Source organism: Argopecten irradians, chromosome 4 (assembly GCF_041381155.1).
Source record: "Argopecten irradians isolate NY chromosome 4, Ai_NY, whole genome shotgun sequence".
NCBI lineage: Eukaryota > Metazoa > Mollusca > Bivalvia > Pectinida > Pectinidae > Argopecten > Argopecten irradians.
Genome location: NC_091137.1, coordinates 23650244 through 23670789, shown reverse-complemented (window position 1 = coordinate 23670789; position 20546 = coordinate 23650244). Strand labels below are relative to the sequence as shown.

General features: G+C 37.9%; 1 protein-coding gene across 1 annotated transcript in view; it reads left to right on the top strand.

Moving 5' to 3' along the window:
* The window catches only part of LOC138321032 (abnormal spindle-like microcephaly-associated protein homolog), a 45901-nt gene that overhangs the window by 2100 nt on the left and 23255 nt on the right, over nucleotides 1–20546 (top strand). Inside the window, exons 2-14 of the mRNA XM_069264422.1 lie at nucleotides 2416–5245; nucleotides 6187–6279; nucleotides 6600–6749; nucleotides 9338–9574; nucleotides 9964–10031; nucleotides 10370–10511; nucleotides 11013–11143; nucleotides 11948–12123; nucleotides 12482–12621; nucleotides 13484–13569; nucleotides 15047–15152; nucleotides 17329–17441; nucleotides 19942–20140. Coding sequence (XP_069120523.1) covers nucleotides 2416–5245; nucleotides 6187–6279; nucleotides 6600–6749; nucleotides 9338–9574; nucleotides 9964–10031; nucleotides 10370–10511; nucleotides 11013–11143; nucleotides 11948–12123; nucleotides 12482–12621; nucleotides 13484–13569; nucleotides 15047–15152; nucleotides 17329–17441; nucleotides 19942–20140 — 4471 coding nt within the window. The remainder of the gene's footprint in view (nucleotides 1–2415; nucleotides 5246–6186; nucleotides 6280–6599; nucleotides 6750–9337; nucleotides 9575–9963; nucleotides 10032–10369; nucleotides 10512–11012; nucleotides 11144–11947; nucleotides 12124–12481; nucleotides 12622–13483; nucleotides 13570–15046; nucleotides 15153–17328; nucleotides 17442–19941; nucleotides 20141–20546) is intronic.

Sequence of the window (20546 nt, the reverse complement as noted above, 5' to 3'; positions counted from 1 at the left end):
TTCCGGTTGCGCATGTTCAAAGACATCTGTGTCGAGTACCCGGGTACGGGTCGGGTACTAAAATTCGGGTACCCGGGGACAAAATTTAGTACCCGTGACAGCCCTAGTATTTTGTTGCTATTTTATGTATATATATATATATATATATAAATATCATAAATTGACACACTTGGGTGCTTTTTAAACACAAGTATATTCATAGTGAAAATTATGAACAGATCTTGAAAAAACTACATTTTTCTTATTGTTCCAAAGGCAGTATACATCTATATCACTTATACAGGCAAAATAATTGTAAAATAAATATGTGTTTGTTGTAAATCTCTGGTAGAAATAACATCATTTCGTCATAAAATAACCCTACCGAAACTACATAAAAGTAACGAAACGACATTTCTACGTGTCCCGAAACGACCGTACTTTGTACCGAAACGACTTCAGCTTTACCAAAATGACTTGTCACCGAAACGACCTGATACCGGCTAGAGTGTACTTCTATATCAGATCGTGGAATTCGTTGAAACCATTTGTGGCATTTGGTATTGAACCCTGTCATCTATTCAGAATGACCACCAAGAAGCGCCACTTATCTTATTCTTTTCAACAAATTAATAATCAATCTACCCAAATATAGCAATCTGTCATGATTAGAGGTGATTTGCATACAATGAATAAATGGAGAGAAATTTTAAGTCTGGTGTCAGGGCAATATTATATCAGGCTAGCTGGGTATATGAAGGACAGTTTCCATAGATTCATTTCTATGAAAATGAGTCAATGTTGGTTCGTTGTTTGCTTTTGACTTCATAAACCCAAAAGATATTGAAAGTAATGCTCATAATTTAATTTGAATAAGTCAGTGTGGTACTATTAACATGGAAACTTACATGAGTGGAAAATTTACTATAATTATGCAAAGTTCACTAGATAGCGAAAATTCCCCCCAAAGCACAATATTTTATAAACTTCATGACAAATTAAATCAAAGGCGGATTAGAAACACCTTCCGATTTATTGCATTTCTTTATCAAGCACTAAATTAATGACAGGTAGGAACCAAATTTAACGTTGAAAGAATGATTTATTAATTTGGTTTGTAAATGTTTCGATTTATGATACAATTATTTTTTGTAATCTAGACTTTTATCTCCGTCGACATACAATGATTTCATGTTGACAGTAATAACAGATCGTAGGAAAACACTTTGCATTAGCAAACAAACAACAGATATATATGGATAATACCTTGAACCTTTTTGAACAAAAGACTGATAATTAAACTATCCCCGTCAAACCATCAGAAAACAAAAGACTGATAGCCTCTCTCATGTCCAATTATTCATGGGTTGCTGCACGTCAGGTATGTACAAAAGGACAGGTCAAATTGGTCAGACTATCACATGATAATTACTAGGAATGCAATTGGATAACAGCAATGGTCTATTTTGCAACAGTTCCATGTCCTTATTGAATACGGAAGACTATACCTGACTACTGGAACTAGTCTATAGTATCAAAGTAACTGTATGTTCCCCCAGGAAAGAACATGCAACCCATATGACATTATAATGAATATCATGTGACATACTAAATTTATTGTGGCCCTTCGGGGACAGTTCTTCGACTCGGGGACTATACCTCCCCAGACAACACTATATGAGAACAGTTTCTACTGGAAAGGGCCATAATAGAAGATTTTTATAATTTACGCAAATGTCATTACATCGCAAAAATAACCCCCACACATATAGTTTACTGAAGGAAATCGCGATATCAACCACCTGCGGAAAATGTCCATGTTTACAGTACTATATCAGACATTAATGTCATGTATTGGGACTAATTCACCACATGATGATACCTGATCATGTGTTTGCGGGACTATTGTTTCTCATGGTATTTTGGTAATGGAATGATGCTGAAAGATGATATCCAGCACTTAAGTCATTTCAGCAGGAAGATAACAAAGACTTACATTCCATCACCTGTGGAGATACTAGTACCGCACAAACATTATCAGGTATCACATGGTACATGAATTAATTCACCATTGTTTTGTATATTTAATTCCTTGTTCAAAAGTTTCAAGTGTACATATAATCTATTAAATGATCATGATGGCTGACAGAAAGTTCTCTCAGCCAAAACAAATGCATTGACAAGTCAGTGAATAGACTATCATTATTAATGGTGTCATACATACTTATATAAGTAGAAAGCCAAATTCTTAATTTGAATGATTGGGATCTTTATAAAATTCTATTAGATCTGTCAGTATTGCATGTGTGGTGTACAAGTCAGGACCATGTAGCATACTCAGACTCCCACAAAGACAAATGTTAACATCTATAGATGTAAAAAGTTTTATAGTGTGTTCTCTTTTCAATAACATAATAATTTTCCTTTTTTTTTCAGAGGAAAGGCTTGTTAGGCAGAGCTACAAAGAAACCATTTGCTATCATACAGACACCCAACCTTGCCAACATTGCCAAATCTTACAGCCCAACAAAAGGAGCAAGAAGGAGTGGCGATGGAACCAGAAGACTGTCCAAGGGAAGAGAAAACAAAGCACCAATCAAAAAGACACAAGCTAAGAAACAGGGTGATTTTGATCTAAAAGAAAAGCAAGCCTTGATACCAAATGAAGAGAAGAGTGAATGCCTTGATTCTAACATCAGACTGAGCCACATCACCCCTATCAAACCAGCTGAGGAAACGACTGTGTCTGCAGAATTTGTGGTTCCTAAGGTAGTGAAAATGCCTGGTAAATCTTCTGTCAAGAAACTCAAAGACGATTATGAGGAGGAATTGGAATCTCTGTCACCTTTAGTTGCTAAGTACTTGGATAACAGTGATGAGGATGTTATTGTGGTGAGGCAAACCATCAACACTGAGGACCAAGCGAATCAGCTGAATACACCTGATAGAATGTCAAAAAATCTGGATACTCCAATTAGGGTCCTTTCCAAAAAGCGACAAACTCCTGTCAGTGTTACAATAACCCAAGAAGGTAAACTTCCCCAGTGTAACCTTAACACACCTGATCGTATTTCCCTTGGAATTGCGAAAACCCCTGAGAAGGAAAAGCAGAGTTTTGATCCAGAGCCGAAAATAGATGCCCTATCGCCAAATAGTTTCCTTCAGGATTCTCTCTGTAGCCAGCGGGGCCTGGATACCAGTCTTTTTGATGCTGGTTCAACTATGAGTAGACAACCTGCTCATTCCACCATACTTCCAACTCCAGAGAGAATGTCTCGTGCTGTTGGTCAACCTGTGAAAGATTTTATCAGCCCAAACAAGTTTCTGAAGGAGCTGAACGACACACAGGAGAAATTAGAGCTCAGTTTCCAACAAGAGGACCCCAATACCATTCCAAGTCCTGAATCTATTTTGAACAGTTCAATTCCTCATTCCATTATGGTAAAACAATTGCAGACAGTTAAAATGTCATTGGGAACCCCAAATTTTGCATTTTCTCCAAAACCTTTAGACAACAAAAGGGAGACATTTGTCCTGAAATCCAACTTCAACACAAACAAATCTCCAGCGCTGCGTCGGGATACATTCATTAAGAAGAAAACTGCTGTAGCACCAAAAACTTTATCATCCAATCCTAAAAGTGGTATGATGAAGAGGCAAGGGGTTATTAAATCTACAAAAATAGACAGGAAATCCAATGATGTTCCCATGGTGAAGAAAGCAAGAAAGGGGACCAAAGAGAATTTGTGTACAAAACCATCTGTGCCCAGCAGAATAAGTGAAGATAGCATCGATGGTGGAATTCTTGGATCGCCAATTCCTACACAGCTATCATCTGCCAGTATTAGCCGTAAAGCCATAAACACACCTGAACTACAAGTGAACAGTAACGCTGAATTCATGGTTGATTCTGTCAGAACTGCAGAAAGAAGAAGATCAACAGGAAAAAGGTTAACTACACCAGGTGAAGCTGTTTCTCCTGCATACAAGTCACAGAAATCTGTATTTGAGTCCCCTGGTAACCTTACTGTTTTTGACACACCAACAGCAGCAGTACAGCTCCAACACAAAATATCCTCTGATTTTGCAAACAACAACAATGACAGAATGAGTAAAGATAGCCTTGATGAATCAATTCCTGCTGTTAACTCTTCAACAGTCACAAAAGAAAAACCTTTGAATGACTCTTCTCACGAACATCAAACTTCAGGGAAGAAGTTGTTTACAAAAGAGATTGGAGAGTCATCATTACACGACTCTGGAAGCTTTCAGTCACCAAGTAATCTACCTGATGATACACCAACAAGAGAGCTGTTTACTCGTCGGGCGACTTTGACTGTCATCAAACAGCAGCCATCTGACGCACTCCTACAGGTCACACAACGCTCCTCACAAATGATTTTAGAAGACATTGATGACAAAGTTCATTCAAATGATTCTCCAAGATTACATACACTTTTACCAGATGAAAATCCTGAGCGATGTGTCTCGGTTTTATTAAAGAACAGCGCAACTGCTCACTCATTAGGACAGACACCTACTGATGTTAGTGTAAATAAAACCAGTAGTTTTACAAAGACTCCTCATCAACTGCCAACAAGCCCAAACCCAGACCATTCAAGACGGTCTACACATGTAGTGGAGAAGCCAAAAGTCCTTGACATGAGCATCATTGGGAGGAAGCGTCTGTTTCCACCTCTTGAGGACCCGGACATTGAATCTGTTAATCAAACAGACAGCCTGACAACAGAAGCTGTAGCTACATGTACCACTCCTGTGGAGGAAGTTAATTCAGAAAATTTTGCCGGAGACAATCCAGATAAGGCACCATTGGATGTTGAAAACATTCCACTACTAAAAAAGGGGAAAGAAGAAAAATCCCAGAATGATCCAAATATTGAGGCAGTCACTATGAAGCCCAAGTCTTTAAAGTCTGCTGTTGCAGGGATTGGAGCAGAAAAAGAAAAACAACAGAGCACAGAGAAGATTGTAACAGGTTCCCAGGAGAGAAAACCTTATGTTGCCTTTATATCAGGGTCTCCTGTCAATCCTAATGTGGAGAAACCAACACTGACAAACCGAAAGAAGGAGCTTGTGAAGAAGCGAACCCACAGCGAGAACCGAGCTGTGACTGAGGCCAGTAATAAAAGGCTAAGGTGTACAGCATCTATACAAACAGACGTCTCAGGGAAAGTAACCTCATATCAGCCCACTGCCGCCACCAAACCAAAAATGGCATGTACCACTAAAGGAGACACCAAAACAGGTAAATATTTATAACTGCTAGCTAAAAATGTTTCGTGTGGTGCAGTTATTCTTTGCTGTCATTAGCTCACCTGGTCCAAAGGACTGAGGTGAGCTTATGGGATACCGCAGCGTCCGTCGTCCGTCGTCCGGCGTCCGTCAACAATTGACTTCTTCTCCATAATCGCTGGTCGGATTTCAATAAAATTTGACTGGTAGCATCCGTATGGGCTACTAACTGAAAATTGTACAAATGATGGGGCGGGGCCAAAAGGGGTCAATTTGGCTATTTCCATATAAACGACTTCTTCTCTGAAACCAAGCATGGGATAGCACCCATTATGCAATGGTAGCATCCTTATAGGGTGGGGATTCAAAATTGTACAAATGATGGGGCTGACCCCCCGGGGGCCTGAGGGGCGGGGTCAAAAGGGGTCAATTTGGCTATTTCCATATAAATGACTTCTTCTCTGCAACTAAGCATGGTATAGCACCCATTATGCAATGGTAGCATCCTTATAGTGTGGGGATTCAAAATTGTGCAAATGATAGGGCTGACCCCCAAGGGGCATGAGGGGCGGGGTCAAAAGGGGTCAATTTGGCTATTTCCATATAAATGACTTCTTCTCTGCAACTAAGCATGGTATAGCACTTATAATGCAACGGTAGCATCCTTTAGGGTTGTCAGATTCTTGTGATAATTACTAACAAAAAACCAGGTGAGCGATACAGGCCCTCTGGGCCTCTTGTTTTATTATGCTACGCATGTTCCTGCCATTTCTGTTTTGCTATTTTCCTCATTATGGACTTATATTCTCAAATGTAAAATTAGTAGTAGTCGATAGTGGCTAGCTAGCTGGTGTATGTAAGTAAAAGTAGCCATAAAGATTGTGATCTGTAGATCATGACTAGTAATGATATTAATGTAAATTTAGTCTTGTTTTCTTTAAATTTCTCAAACAGGTACATCTGTGAAACCTACCAATAAAACTAAAAGTGCTGTGAAGGGTCTCGCCCAGACTAAACTCATCCTGATGAAAAAAACACGCCCAACAGGTAATACTATAATTTTCTGAAATTCAAAGTTTGATTTATCTGTTGTTAAAATTTTTACCAAGTGCATAAATGAAAACTTGAATTACAAATCTCAGATAATATTGGATAAATGCTGCAATAGCTGTAATAAATGTTTGCATTCAAATGTTAAGTAATCAAATTTTTAACTCTCCCTTTTCCCAGAATCCTGTATTCTTTAACCAAATGATATATTTATTTTGATTAGTATTATATAACTCCTCCACTTTTTTTTGACAGAAATATGTCTAGGTATTAAGGTTTAGGTTGATATCTATAAATATTGTCTTATCTTTCAACAGCTTTGCCAAAACACCCAATGCCCTTTGCCTCGAAGAATATGTACTACGATGAAAGATGGATCGACAAACAGGAGCGTGGATTTGTACACTGGCTCAATTTTGTGTTGACTCCTGCTGAGGAATATCAGCATAGTGATAAGAAAGTAAAAGGTATGTCGTCTACTTGTGGAGGAAATTATTTCTGGGGCATGCAAACTTGTTACCCACACCTATCCTTTCCCCTCACACTCAGTCCCAACTTTTATATTCTGTTGTATATTACAGAGTTATCTGCTCTTGAGGGTAGATATTGATTGTGACATCATGTCTTTGTGAGCGTAACATCATACTTTAATTGAGAAAACCGCATGAATTTCGCTCCTAAAAGAATGACTTCACAATGGATACCTGCCAACAAGGGAGGTAAGTCTGTATTTTGTAAAGACAGAATATGATGTGGTGGCAGTATGAATTTCAAACATTCATTGTTTGTGAAATAGTTCACCTGGTCCGAAGGACCGAGGTGAGCTTATGGGATACCGCAGCGTCCGGCGTCCGTCGTCCGTCGTCCGTCGTCCGTCGTCCGTCGTCCGTCAACAATCGACTTCTTCTCCATAACCGCTGGTCGGATTTCAACAAAATTTGACTGGTAGCATCCTTATGGGCTACTAACTAAAAATTGTACAAATGATGAGGCTGACCCCCCAGGGGGCTGAGGGGCGGGGCCAAAAAGGGTCAATTTGACTATTTCCATATAAACGACTTCTTCTCTGAAACCAAGCATGGGATAGCACCCATAATGCAATGGTAGCATCCTTATAGGGTGGGGATTCAAAATTGTACAAATGATGGGGCTGACCCCCCAGGGGGCTGAGGGGCGGGGCCAAAAGGGGTCAATTTGACTATTTCCATATAAACAACTTCTTCTCTGAAACCAAGCATGGGATAGCACCCATAATGCAATGGTAGCATCCTTATAGGGTGGGGATTCAAAATTGTACAAATGATGGGGCTGACCCCCCAGGGGCCTGAGGGGCGGGGCCAAAAGGGGTCAATTTGGCTATTTCCATATAAACGACTTCTTCTCTGAAACCAAGCATGGGATAGCACCCATAATGCAATGGTAGCATCCTTATTGGGTGGGGATTCAAAATTGTACAAATGATGGGGCTGACCCCCCGGGGGCCTGAGGGGCGGGGTCAAAAGGGGTCAATTTGGCTATTTCCATATAAACGACTTCTTCTCTGAAACTAAGCATGGGATAGCACCCATAATGCAATGGTAGCATCCTTATAGGGTGGGGATTCAAAATTGTAAAAAAAAAAAAAGGGGGCTGACCCCCCGGGGGCCTGAGGGGCGGGGTCAAAAGGGGTCAATTTGGCTATTTCCATATAAACGACTTCTTCTCTGAAACCAAGCATGGGATAGCACCCATAATGCAATGGTAGCATCCTTATAGGGTGGGGATTCAAAATTGTACAAATGATGGGGCTGACCCCCCGGGGGCCTGAGGGGCGGGGTCAAAAGGGGTCAATTTGGCTATTTCCATATAAACGACTTCTCTGAAACCAAGCATGAGATAGCACTCATAATGCAATGGTAGTATCGTTATAGGGTGGGGATTAAAAATTGTACAAATGATAGGGCTGACCCCCGGGGGGCCTGAGGGGCGGGGTCAAAAGGGGTCAATTTGGCTATTTCCATATAAACGACTTCTTCTCTGAAACCAAGCATGAGACAGCACTCATAATGCAATGGTAGAATCGTTATAGGGTGGGGATTCAAAATTGTACAAATGATGGGGCTGACCCCCCGGGGGCCTGAAGGGTGGGGTCAAAAGGGGTCAATTTGGCTATTTCCATATAAATGACTTCTTGTCTGCAACTAAGCATGGGATAGCACCCATAATGCAATGGTAGCATCCTTATAGGGTGGGTATTCCAAATTGTACAAATGATAGGACTGACCCCCCGGGGGGCCTGAGGGGCGTGGTCAAAAGTGGTCAATTTCCATATAAATGACTTCTTCTCTGCAACTTAACATGGGATTACGCTCATAATGCAATGGTTACATCCTTAAAGGGTTTGGATTCAAAATTTTGCAAATGAAGGGGCTGACCCCCCGGGGGCCTGAAGGGTGGGGTCAAAAGGGGTCAATTTAGCTATTTCCATATAAACGACTTCTTCTCTGCACCTAAGCATGGAAGAGAACTCATAATGCAATGGTAGCATCCTTACAGGGTTGGAATATGAAATTGTACAAATGATAGGGCTGATCCCCGGGGCCTTAGACGGCAGTAGATGCGGGGTCAAAAGGTCAATTAGGCTACTATTTTCATATATATTACTTTGTCTCTGAACCTATGTATTGGATAGCATATTTGTATGGTATCAATAGCATCATTTTAAGGTTGTGATTCAAAATTAAACTTTGGGAGTCAATTTTGCTAATTTTTCTAATGATTGTCAGTCTTTGTGATAATTACTAAAAAAAAACCAGGTGAGCGATACAGGCCCTCAAACATTCATTGTTTGTGAAATAGTTCCCCCATATGTGTTCAATGAAGCCATTCATCATGGTATGAACAGTATTATGATATTTACTTCTCAAAAATTTTGATACAAACATGTTTAATATGATATGAAACACCATAGCATTTTTATATCCGAGCACCAAAAACAATAGCTGAATGAAGTGCATCCTGATTGGTTATGTTACTAATTAGTTCAGTAATACTCACAAATAATTTCTTACTTCAGTTGATGCAGGTGCCCTGAGTGTAGAAGCAAGTCGCACAAGTGTCAAACTGGCACCAAGTAAGGAGGTGCTGTCTATACGGGCTTACACTGCCAGGCGACGACTTAATCAGCTTCGTCGCAGCGCTTGTAATCTATTTCAGACAAAGGAGATTGTTCATGTGATTCAGAAGCTTGAGGCAGAAATTGAAAGTCTCCGATTGGTCGTCCGTAAGGACAAGAAAGTCCATGCTGATCTTGGTATGTACCAGTTCCGTATTTGCATAATATGCCAATTGGGTAGGTATTGATTGTGTCGTAATGTGTTTGCAAGCACATTCTGTTTTGTAGCAAAAACAACACAAAAGGATGACTTCATAATTGACACCTACCCAAAAGGACAGATAACTCTGTAATATGCAAAAACAGAATATTATCAGAAGACTAATGTGATGTGGAAAGTTTTTCATAGTCAATACCCTGATAAATCAACTTTGCCATATGCTTTTTTGTAATCATGCAAAGTGGAGTTTTTAATGCTGATAATTACATGATGATTGGATGTTAAACAGCCTATTTATAATATTTGTACCATGATTCAATTAGTCCCAATTAAAGTCAATGATTTATTTAAATATTTTGTGTTGTAGGTATGAAACAAAACATTCTTGACATGATACTTTCCTTCAATCCGCTGTGGCTAAGAATTGGTTTGGAGGTATTTTATACATTTTTCACTTTGACAATTACCTATGTTTTCTCTTTCTTGACATGATCTCATGTCATTTTAATGAAAAAGATGAAATTTTACTAATAAGTCTACTCGTACTTGATTATTTAGAAATATGTGAACATATATGTTATGTTTTATAAACAAGTTTGTTAGAGGTTTCAGTGCCATTTCCAGAGTCTCAGATATATCCATACTCCTGTGACATCATTTTAAACCTTTAACAGATTTACATATCTAGGTGCTAAGTGCTTGATTGTATAGGAACTAATACTGATAAGTTGTGGCCTGGTAAGATTATTTGTCCTGCTTTATAATTGTTACAGACAGTCTATGGGGAAATGATTCCAATGCAGAACAACAGTGATGTTATCGGCATGTCCAGATTCATTGTCACCCGTCTGCTCAGTAATCCTGACATCGCTGCTCAGTACTGTCACCCTACAGTGCCACATCTGTATCGTGATGGTAGGTATATAAACACTTGGTCAATCTTTTATGGCTGAAATCTGTTATTGCTATTATCACATTGGTTTTAATACAAATTATCAAATAAATTTTTACTTTTAAAGGTTCTTTATTTTAAGAAAGTCTCTGAAAAACTCCTGAAAATGAAAGTTTGAGTTTTCTAAGTGTTCACTAATTCCATATCATGTCCAAACTTTACTGTCTAGGGGATATTATATATATATATATATATATATATATATATATATAAACTAAAAAATGTCCAGATACTGGAGTTAATAACTATAGATAAAGAATTTCTTATTTTTCCTGTGGGTGAGGTGGTTAATTTGTACTAAATCTGTTAAGGAATACTAGTTTTTAAGTAAAATAACAAATATTCAAATGCATCACCTTATTTTAGATTTATACAAAAAGCATTAGATTCTTAGAAGAACAAATGAAAAAAGGGGGGAGGGGAGAAAGAAAATGATTTGACAAGAGGTTTTTTTTCATCCTTAGGTTATGCAGAGGCAATTGCCCAACACCTGTTGAAGAAATTTTTCATGTTGATCTTCTTTTTGGACCAAGCAAAATCTCGCAGACTCATCAACCACGATCCATGTCTCTTCTGTAAAGACTCTGAGTTTAAGGTCAGAATTTACTTCTCAGTTAGAATTGCTTTAAATTTTAAAAGGGTATTGTCTCCAAATGATACTGCCAGCTGTCTGCCCATTCCTGTTAATTTTTTTACTATAGCGGTGAACTCCCTGTTACTATATCAGATGATAGACATGGGGGAGAGCTAGAAGAGACGGCTGTGTGAGGTGACTACATGTGTGTTTAGGGAGATTGCATCTCTGATCATTGAGGATTTATAAAATATTCTCAACAATTAGCCATATCTAAATAGGTACCTCTGTTTCAAGATATCTACACGACGTGGGTAAAGTACCATTAACAGTTGATCTGTCCAACCTTCTGGTGATTTTGATATCATATTTTATGTTGATTTTGTGCCATCGCTATTACCATATTAAAGGTGGGACTAATAGGCATTAAATTGTATTTTACCCTGTTGTTTTGGTACCTCAAAACCCCTGTATTAGGGTATAATATTAATGGAAATTAAACATGCAAGAAGTAATTTATAAAGCTCACTGTAAGCTTCATTACTGTTGTAATAAAATAGTTAAACAAGATATGAATGCTGGCTCGGGAGGCAATGAATTTTCAATGGAATATTTCTCTGATCAAAGTAAATACAGCACACCATATTGTACCATATGGAAGCACAAAATCATTCAATACGCCTTTTTTGTTGATGAATAGCCAGTTAAACAAGCTGCTTGACTGAAACAGCAGTCCTAAAATGAAATTAATTAAACTTTATCATATGACAGAAAAAATCACTTCATACACTAGCCGATAAATCCATTTGCATATATCTGTTCCAGTCAATGAAAGCAATGCTGATCGAGTTTTCACGGAACTACCTCAGTGGAGAAGGTGACGTCACAAAACATCTTGGTTACCTTGGTTACATTGTCACGCATCAACAGACCTCCATGGATGAGTTTGACTACGCTGTCTCCAATCTGGCTACGGACCTCCGTGATGGTGTCAGGCTAACGTAAGACCCCAAGCTATCGGGAACAAGAACTAGTGACATTTTCTTAATTTTAAGTCATTTAACAAATGCTAATTAGAAACTTTCTAATCTTACATTTAGGAAGTAACCAAACATCATCAGCGTACGTTTCAAAATTTAAGCATGAATAGTTTTGGTAAAGATGGTAATATTAGTCATCTGTTTAATATCCATTCCCACTGTTTTGATAAAACACTAAATTTCAAGTAGAAAAGCAAAAATTGTTAAATTCAGGAATCATGAAAATTTCTGTTGTTACAGAAAATATTGGTAATTTGAATTAGTAGTAATTAGTCCGACCAAGAATGGGATTATCTTAACTTGTTCATTTTGTTGACAGGCGTGTCCTGGAGCTGTTGATAAATCGCTGGGACTTGTCTAAGTCTCTGCGAGCTCCAGCCATCAGCCGACTCCAAAAGGTTCACAACATGGAGGTAGTATTCAAGGCACTGAGTGCTCAAGGTGTGACGTTTGGCAAAGGTGAGACTGTCATCGAAACTTATGTTCAAAGCACAATATATCAAAACAATTTTATTTTCCATTGGGTAACACTGATTTTATGAAATGTTTATAAGATACAATTTGATGTAATATTTTGAGTAAAAACATAAACTTATATAGAGTATTAGCTGGTTTACTTATGGCATCAAATACATTTTACTGTTGCATGCTAACATGATTTTGTATTTCAAGTTTAACAATGTAAATTCCTTGTATATTTGAACCATCTTTTGTTCATTTTTTTGCAAATTGGTACAAGAAATTTTGATATTTTTTGCAACTTTCTTTCATGTGTGATTAATTTTTGTGAATTTCATGATCCAAATAAATTCACGTAAGTTCATCTTCACATATCTGGGTTTTTTTCAGCATGATTTGGGGCCGAAAATAGGCCCCATTCCCCATGGCAATACCTCTAAATTTTCCCCAATTCAACCCTTAAATTTCCCAAAATCAAAGTTTCTTGAAAACTATACAAAAATAAAGCATGCACTTAGTTGGTTAAGACTTTATGTATTTGTGAATTGGCTTAAAATAAGTATATAAACTACACTAGAAATAAAAAAAATCTTAATTGTTATGCTTTATTTCATATTTCATAATTTTCCCAAATCTTGGTTTTTGCACTCCATTTTCCCAAATTCAAAGCCAAAGGCTCCATTCCCACAGCAGTGAGAAAAAGCCCTGCAAATGAATATCTTCAACATCATAGGAATTTCCATTGAATTTTGAGGTCGTGAATATTAATCTTCATGAATTTGTTTTAAAATGACAAAAAAATTAGAAGCCACGAAACAAAGCTGATCTTTCCTAATTCCTATCCACACGGTTCTGTTTACAGAGAAGAAGATAACCACAAAGGACATTGTTGACGGCCACCGTGAGAAGACACTTCACGTGTTGTGGGCACTCATCCTACAGTACCAGGTCGGTCAGATGTGTGAAACACCAGGTTTAGATTTCGCATATTAATGTCTAAATCATTATCAAATAATTTAATGCCTGGTATTAAATCATTTCTTGTTTCTCAGTCAACTCCTGAAGAAAAAATGCAAAAGTGAGAGCAATGTTTTCATGTTCTGCACATTCTTTGCAATGTTTTGGAGCATGTAGTCTGTTCCATCCAAACTGTCACATTCAGATTCATATGATGGCACAGTCATTCATGTCTTAGAAACATATCTAGTTAGGGCCCCGCATCGAGATGCGGGTGCCCTATAGTAATCAGGTTGTCCGTCCGTCCGTCCGTCCGTCCGTCCGTCTGTCTGTCTGTCTGTCTGTCTGTCTGTCCGTCCGTCCGTCTGTCTGTCTGTCTGTCTGTCTGTCTGTCCGTCCGTCCGTCTGTCCGTTTTTTTTCTTTTGCACATTAATGATGGAAGGGAGTGGAGTATTTTCCCCATATTTTACATGATGATTCCCCATCCATCCTAGATCTGCTTGGTAATTTTTCAGGCTGAAATTAAATTAAAAAATCGGCCATCTTGGATTTTAACATTTAAAAAAATCACAATGTTGTTGCTCTTAACTGATAAACATTTTGTTATAACATTATGATGCAAAGTTGTTCAGAATTAAACAAGGAGTTGACTGTCCAAAGGTAAGGTCATGGGCCAAGGTTACTAAGTCAAAGGTCAAGGTCAAATTTAAAAAAATTATTTTCTCATGAACATTTTGCTACAACATTTATAATGAAGCAGAGTTGTTCAGAATTAAACAAGAAGTCAACTCACCAAAGTTTTGACTGCTTAATGCACTTTTACATGATTAAAATATTTGAGCAAGACCTTTATTCCCTTCCTTTCACATTTGTTATGTGTTTCTTCAGCAAACTATGAGGTTTACCTTGTTTAAAAGGGGTATTTGAGTTAATTGTATGCTCTTAATGTAATGTTAGCTTGGAATCAGGATTCAAGTTAAATACTTGGAAGACTTTTTCCAAAGAATTATAATAATGTACCATCATCGGTTTCCCAATTAATGTTGACATTAATTATTTATTAGCAACATATAGCTAACACGGAAGAATTCGTTGTCAAAATACTACTTTTCCACTTAAGCACGTCAGACACATAGCGGGGCCCTTTCTGACGTGTCAGTGTTCTAGTTGTTTCCTAATATGCCCTGTCATGAAATATTTAGGGGACAGTTTTACCCATTTTCTGTCTTGTTCTATCCATTCCTGTTTTGATATATATATGTAGACGACAGCACTTATGTCTTACGGACATTTCTAGATTTCTTCCTTTTTGTTGTGACAGGTTTTGATGAAAATGATTGATTCAAGTATTTTGGGATATTATTTCCTATTTTACTGCTTCAGTTTTGCTCTGTCAATTCATATTTCTAGGTGAGTCTTGACATAAGAGATGATTCATTTTTAAGTGACTATCTGATTTGTATACAGGTGGATGTGCTGTTAAACAAAGAACAACTAAAGGAAGAGATCAGCATCCTACAGAAAAGTCTTCGTGTCAGGAATCAGCTGGCCGCTCTACAGAGATACGAACAAGGTGGGTCCTACCTATATATGTACATAGCCACAAGGTGGGTCCTACCTATATATGTACAGAGCCACAAGGTGGGTCTACCTATATATGTACAGAGCCACAAGGTGGGTCTACCTATATATGTACAGAGCCACAAGGTGGGTCCTACCTATATATGTACAGAGTCATGTGGTGGGTCCTACCTATATATGTACAGAGCCACATGGTGGGTCCTACCTATATATGTACAGAGCCACAAGGTGGGTCTACCTATATATGTACAGAGCCACAAGGTGGGTCTACCTACATATGTACAGAGGAACAAGGTGGGTCTACCTATATATGTACAGAGCCACAAGGTTGGTCCTACCTATATATGTACAGAGCCACAAGGTGGGTCTACCTATATATGTACAGAGCCACAAGGTGGGTTCTACCTATATATGTACAGAGTCATGTGGTGGGTCCTACCTATATATGTACAGAGCCACAAGGTGGGTCTACCTATATATGTACAGAGCCACAAGGTGGGTCTACCTACATATGTACAGAGGAACAAGGTGGGTCTACCTATATATGTACAGAGCCACAAGGTTGGTCCTACCTATATATGTACAGAGCCACAAGGTGGGTCTACCTATATATGTACAGAGCCACAAGGTGGGTCTACCTACATATGTACAGAGGAACAAGGTGGGTCTACCTATATATGTACAGAGCCACAAGGTTGGTCCTACCTATATATGTACAGAGCCACAAGGTGGGTCCTACCTATATATGTACAGAGCCACAAGGTGGGTCTACCTACATATGTACAGAGCCACAAGGTGGGTCTACCTACATATGTGCAGAGGAACAAGGTGGGTCTACCTATATATGTACAGAGCCACAAGGTGGGTCCTACCTATATATGTACAGAGCCACAAGGTGGGTCTACCTACATATGTACAGAGCCACAAGGTGGGTCTACCTATATATGTACAGAGCCACAAGGTGGGTCTACCTATATATGTACAGAGCCACAAGGTGGGTCCTACCTATATATGTACAGAGCCACAAGGTGGGTCCTACCTATATATGTACAGAGCCACAAGGTGGGTCTACCTATATACCTATATATGCACAGACCCACTACCTTACCTTCTGTCAGACAGGATCAGACTTTGTTAGTTCAATGGACTTTAATTATGGGTCAGGATATGTATGTAGTACTTAATTTGGATCTTGAACTTGCAAAAATGATAGAATTCAGAAAAGTTTTATAGTTTTATAATGATGAAAACAAAATTTTCTATTACACAATGCACATGGCATAGAATAGTACATTAGTAACTTAGATTATAATTACATACTTAAAAGTTTTGTGACACAAAAAATGCTAAGTTGTCTTTAGATTGGCTCCACTTTAAGTTCACCAAAATAGCGCACTCTATATGGATGGTGAAAATACACACAGAGATACATGTATCAGGCTGGAGGTATGACCATCTGGGCAGCTGACCAATATGCAAAAATTTATTGCGATAAGGAGGCTGCCAGCTAGCATGCCGTCATTGGTTCACTGACTGGCTCACCGCTGCTGATGAGACAGGCACTCATATAGCTAAACACCTAAACTTACAGTTATCTTATCCAGTGTCGCATGAAATAATTACAGGCTGTCATTATAAATCCAGTATGGTGCAATGTGCTGCTTATGGCTGCTATAAAAATCAAGGAAATAAAACAAAATTGAGTTTTTTACGAAATCCAAATAAGGGATATCACTTTCATTGTTTTCCATTGCATATATTTACAAAATACTAGAAGACTCAGAGTATTTTTTCTCTATAAATTTACAGTATCTACAGCAGACAGCAGAGAATGGTGAAACGGATGCCACATGAACTTCTAGCTCATTAAAGTTTTCTCAGTTACAAAAATTTACCCTTACTGCCCTTAGAACAGAAAACAGCTTTGCACAGTGCTGTGAAACATGTGTCAGCCAACACTGATGGGGTCAAACTATCAGAAAATTTATAAAAAGATTTTTGTGTCACAAACCCTTTAATATATAGACAGAAGCCTCTCACAGGATTTCAGAAAGTCCCGTTTATAAAAAGTGTTTTTAATGGTCTGACTGACTTCTTGACTGGGGTTGGTTGTAGTTATTTAACTATTGATTCAGCAAGTTTATTGGTTGGTTGTCTATGTTTTGAAGGTTTGAGTAAGAAGCGACGTGAGTCAGCAGAACAAGACCTACACCTACAGAGTGAAAGCCTGTTGTTACTGCTACGCTGGTGTCGTACTGTGTGTGCCTTCTATAATATCAAGGTGGGTTTACAATAAGGCTAAAACGATTCATCACAATACACATTGAATTGCGATATTTGTATGTCCATACAATTTTACGATTTAGCCTTGTCGTTTCAGTTCGATACGATGCAGTCTCTGCAGTCTTGAAGCAATAAATCTTGGCCATATCTAGATTTTCTGACCCAAAAGTGGTGTAAACACCCCCTGACCATCACCCTATCTGTTTTGATTAGCAGTGTGGGCCTATTAAGCCTGGTAGAGAGTTGGTTTCACTGTTCACGTGTGTCTGTTGATTACAGCTGAAGTCGGCCGGCCGAGGCCGATTTGGAAACAAGCTGCTGGCTTTATAATAAATGTTATATCTACAGCTGATAAGCATCACATCAAAAGCAAACACTTTTCACAATAGTTAATGATTTACTCACATTTTTGGTGTTAAATAGGCCTATACTGTCTGAAGGTAGTTATTAAAGTTTGCAATTGTAATGGCCACCATTTTGGCATTGGTAATTGTAATAAAGGAGTTGGATAGGTATGACAAATCCGGACTTATATTAAATTTTAATTATCATATGATAATGATACAATAACAAAAGTATTGTTTAAGTATAAACAAATACATTTTTCTACAGAAATTTTTGAATACAGATATTTTTTGTACTTAAACTTAATTTTATTAGTACTTTTGGCCTAGTTGTCATGAGTATAAGTTCATAATACAGTGGAACCTCCCGAAACAGATCATGGTCGGTGCATATAATTTCGGCCGGTTTAGAGAGGGTTCGGTTTGGAGAAGTGAACCTACTACCGATAATCACGATCCGGATTTAATCGATCGGAAGTCGTTTTTTACATTAGTGCACCGCATGTATGCCTAGTGTTCGTTAAAACCGACCGATATTGATTGTTAATGTGAATGTTATCACAAAAGAGAGAATCATACGTTTAAAAGGAATGGATTACAGCAAACTTGACTTTGTTACCGCTTATAAACGTAGTTTAGTTAGTTAGTTGCGTGATTGTTCTTGGGGATGTTCTCGTCTGCACTAACCTACATACGGCCGATCGCTTCCGGTTACGTCAAGAATCAAATTATATGGTCTAATTACACGATGATCAGTCGATGCCGGTCATTATATGACATAGTCATTTTCTAAAACAATACAAAGCTTCGGCTTCTTCATACAGATAATTTACGTTATCCGACAACTACATATGTAAATAAAAAAAAACGTGTGATTTGAATACGAAACTTTCTCTTTGTTACTAGCTCTGCTTGTTTTCCTACAGTAAACAAACCGTATGCACATGGTAGACCTTCGTTAGATATCTGAACAATAGGCATGATTACATAATTACACCACCATCTCGGGTATAATTACCGTGTACCTATAGCCTTCACATCTGTATACACGCCCCAGGACATGGCATGCGACAACTATGGTACAGGTACGTGTGTATTTCACGGTCGGTTGATCAGACCTCAAAGCAATCTATCGGTGTCGCTCAGGTAAGGCCGGTTTTCAGAAGTGTAATTTAGTTATATTTGACTATTCCGATCTCAAAATCGGTCCGGTATTCGGAATTGGGAGGGATCGGTTTTGGGAAGTTTTATATACTATTAATAAAGAGGAATTCATTCCGTACATGACATCCATGTTCGGTTTCTAGAGGTGATCGGTTTTGAGAAGGTTCGGTTTTGGGAGGTTCCACTGTATCATGATAATTATAAACAGTTTTGAACCGTGTTTAGTAAATTTAAATAAATTCTTTATTGCTTTAAAGATATGTCAAGCTATACAAATATATAGTTTTACTATCTTTGTTACAGTTTCATTGGCTACAGGCACTTATATCTTCTTTTTTTTCGTAATTTGAGTTATTGGTGTTTTTGCTGTCAACAAACATAAAAAATGCTCACTTTTTTAATTTGTCGCTTTTACATATGGTTTATTAATGCATTAGATGTACATTTTAAAATCCAGATATAAAAAAAAAAGCTGTTGGAATTGCAAAATGACAGAAAACTAACGTATCATATCAAAAATAAGCAAATCAAAAGGCATGTATAGTGATAGGTATCGTATCGGAGTACTGGTGTATCGTTGCAGCCCTACTTTACAATCAACTAGCTAGAGTTATCTGGAATTAGTATCTTTGCCTCATAAGCAACCTAGCAGAACACAAAATATATGTCAACTTTAAGCAGATGAACAGATGTAACAGAAAAAAAGTTTCATTTCTCACATAAAGATACAGATTTGGCAAGAAATGTTATCAGATATAAAGTACAGAGTTGTTATGTATATATATGTAAAGGCCAAAAAGGCGGGCTGAAAGTAAGGATACTCTAACTTGTAATTTCAATGTGGTCTATTGATTTTCTTATCAGTTATAATGTGAAATTGCATAAACTTACTTATTTCACAATAAATTAAAAACTTTACGGTAAAGTTTACCATTTCGTTTGATGACAGTCAAGCTTTTTGTAACCAGTTTTGCTTTTATTCGTCTCCAGGTTGAGAACTTCACTGTGTCGTTTGGTGACGGGCGAGCTATGTGTGCCTTGGTACACCACTACCACCCTTCTCTACTACCTTGGGATGCTATCAACAAGAAAACCACCATGACATACCAGGCAGACCTAGAGGAAGAAATGTGTAACCGTAATCTCGATCTCAACTCATCTGAGGTCTTTAGCCCTGCTCCATTCCCAGGTAATTAGTAAGTTATATAAGGTCTAACATTTGTGAATATCATAATCATGCCTCCACCCCTTCATATGGAGGCAGGAGCATTCATGGATTATGGACAGTTCTAGTGCCTTTATAATGTCAAATGAAATGACGGATTTTACAGTTGTTTACAGAAATATATACAGAAATTATTTATCTTTGATTTCTTGTCAAAATTGATTTAAATTTGATTTCAAACCAAAATTCATTAATAAGTTGACAGAAAAAGATCAATTTTTGTGGTAGCAGTGAAGCCTGATAATTCAAATCAACATACTGACTATCCACTGTTAAATAAACCCATGGCTTATAAATCTGCAAAAATGGAAATTAACAAGTGAAAAACCTAAATTTTGATGTGATTGATTAATCACTTCGGTATTTCCAT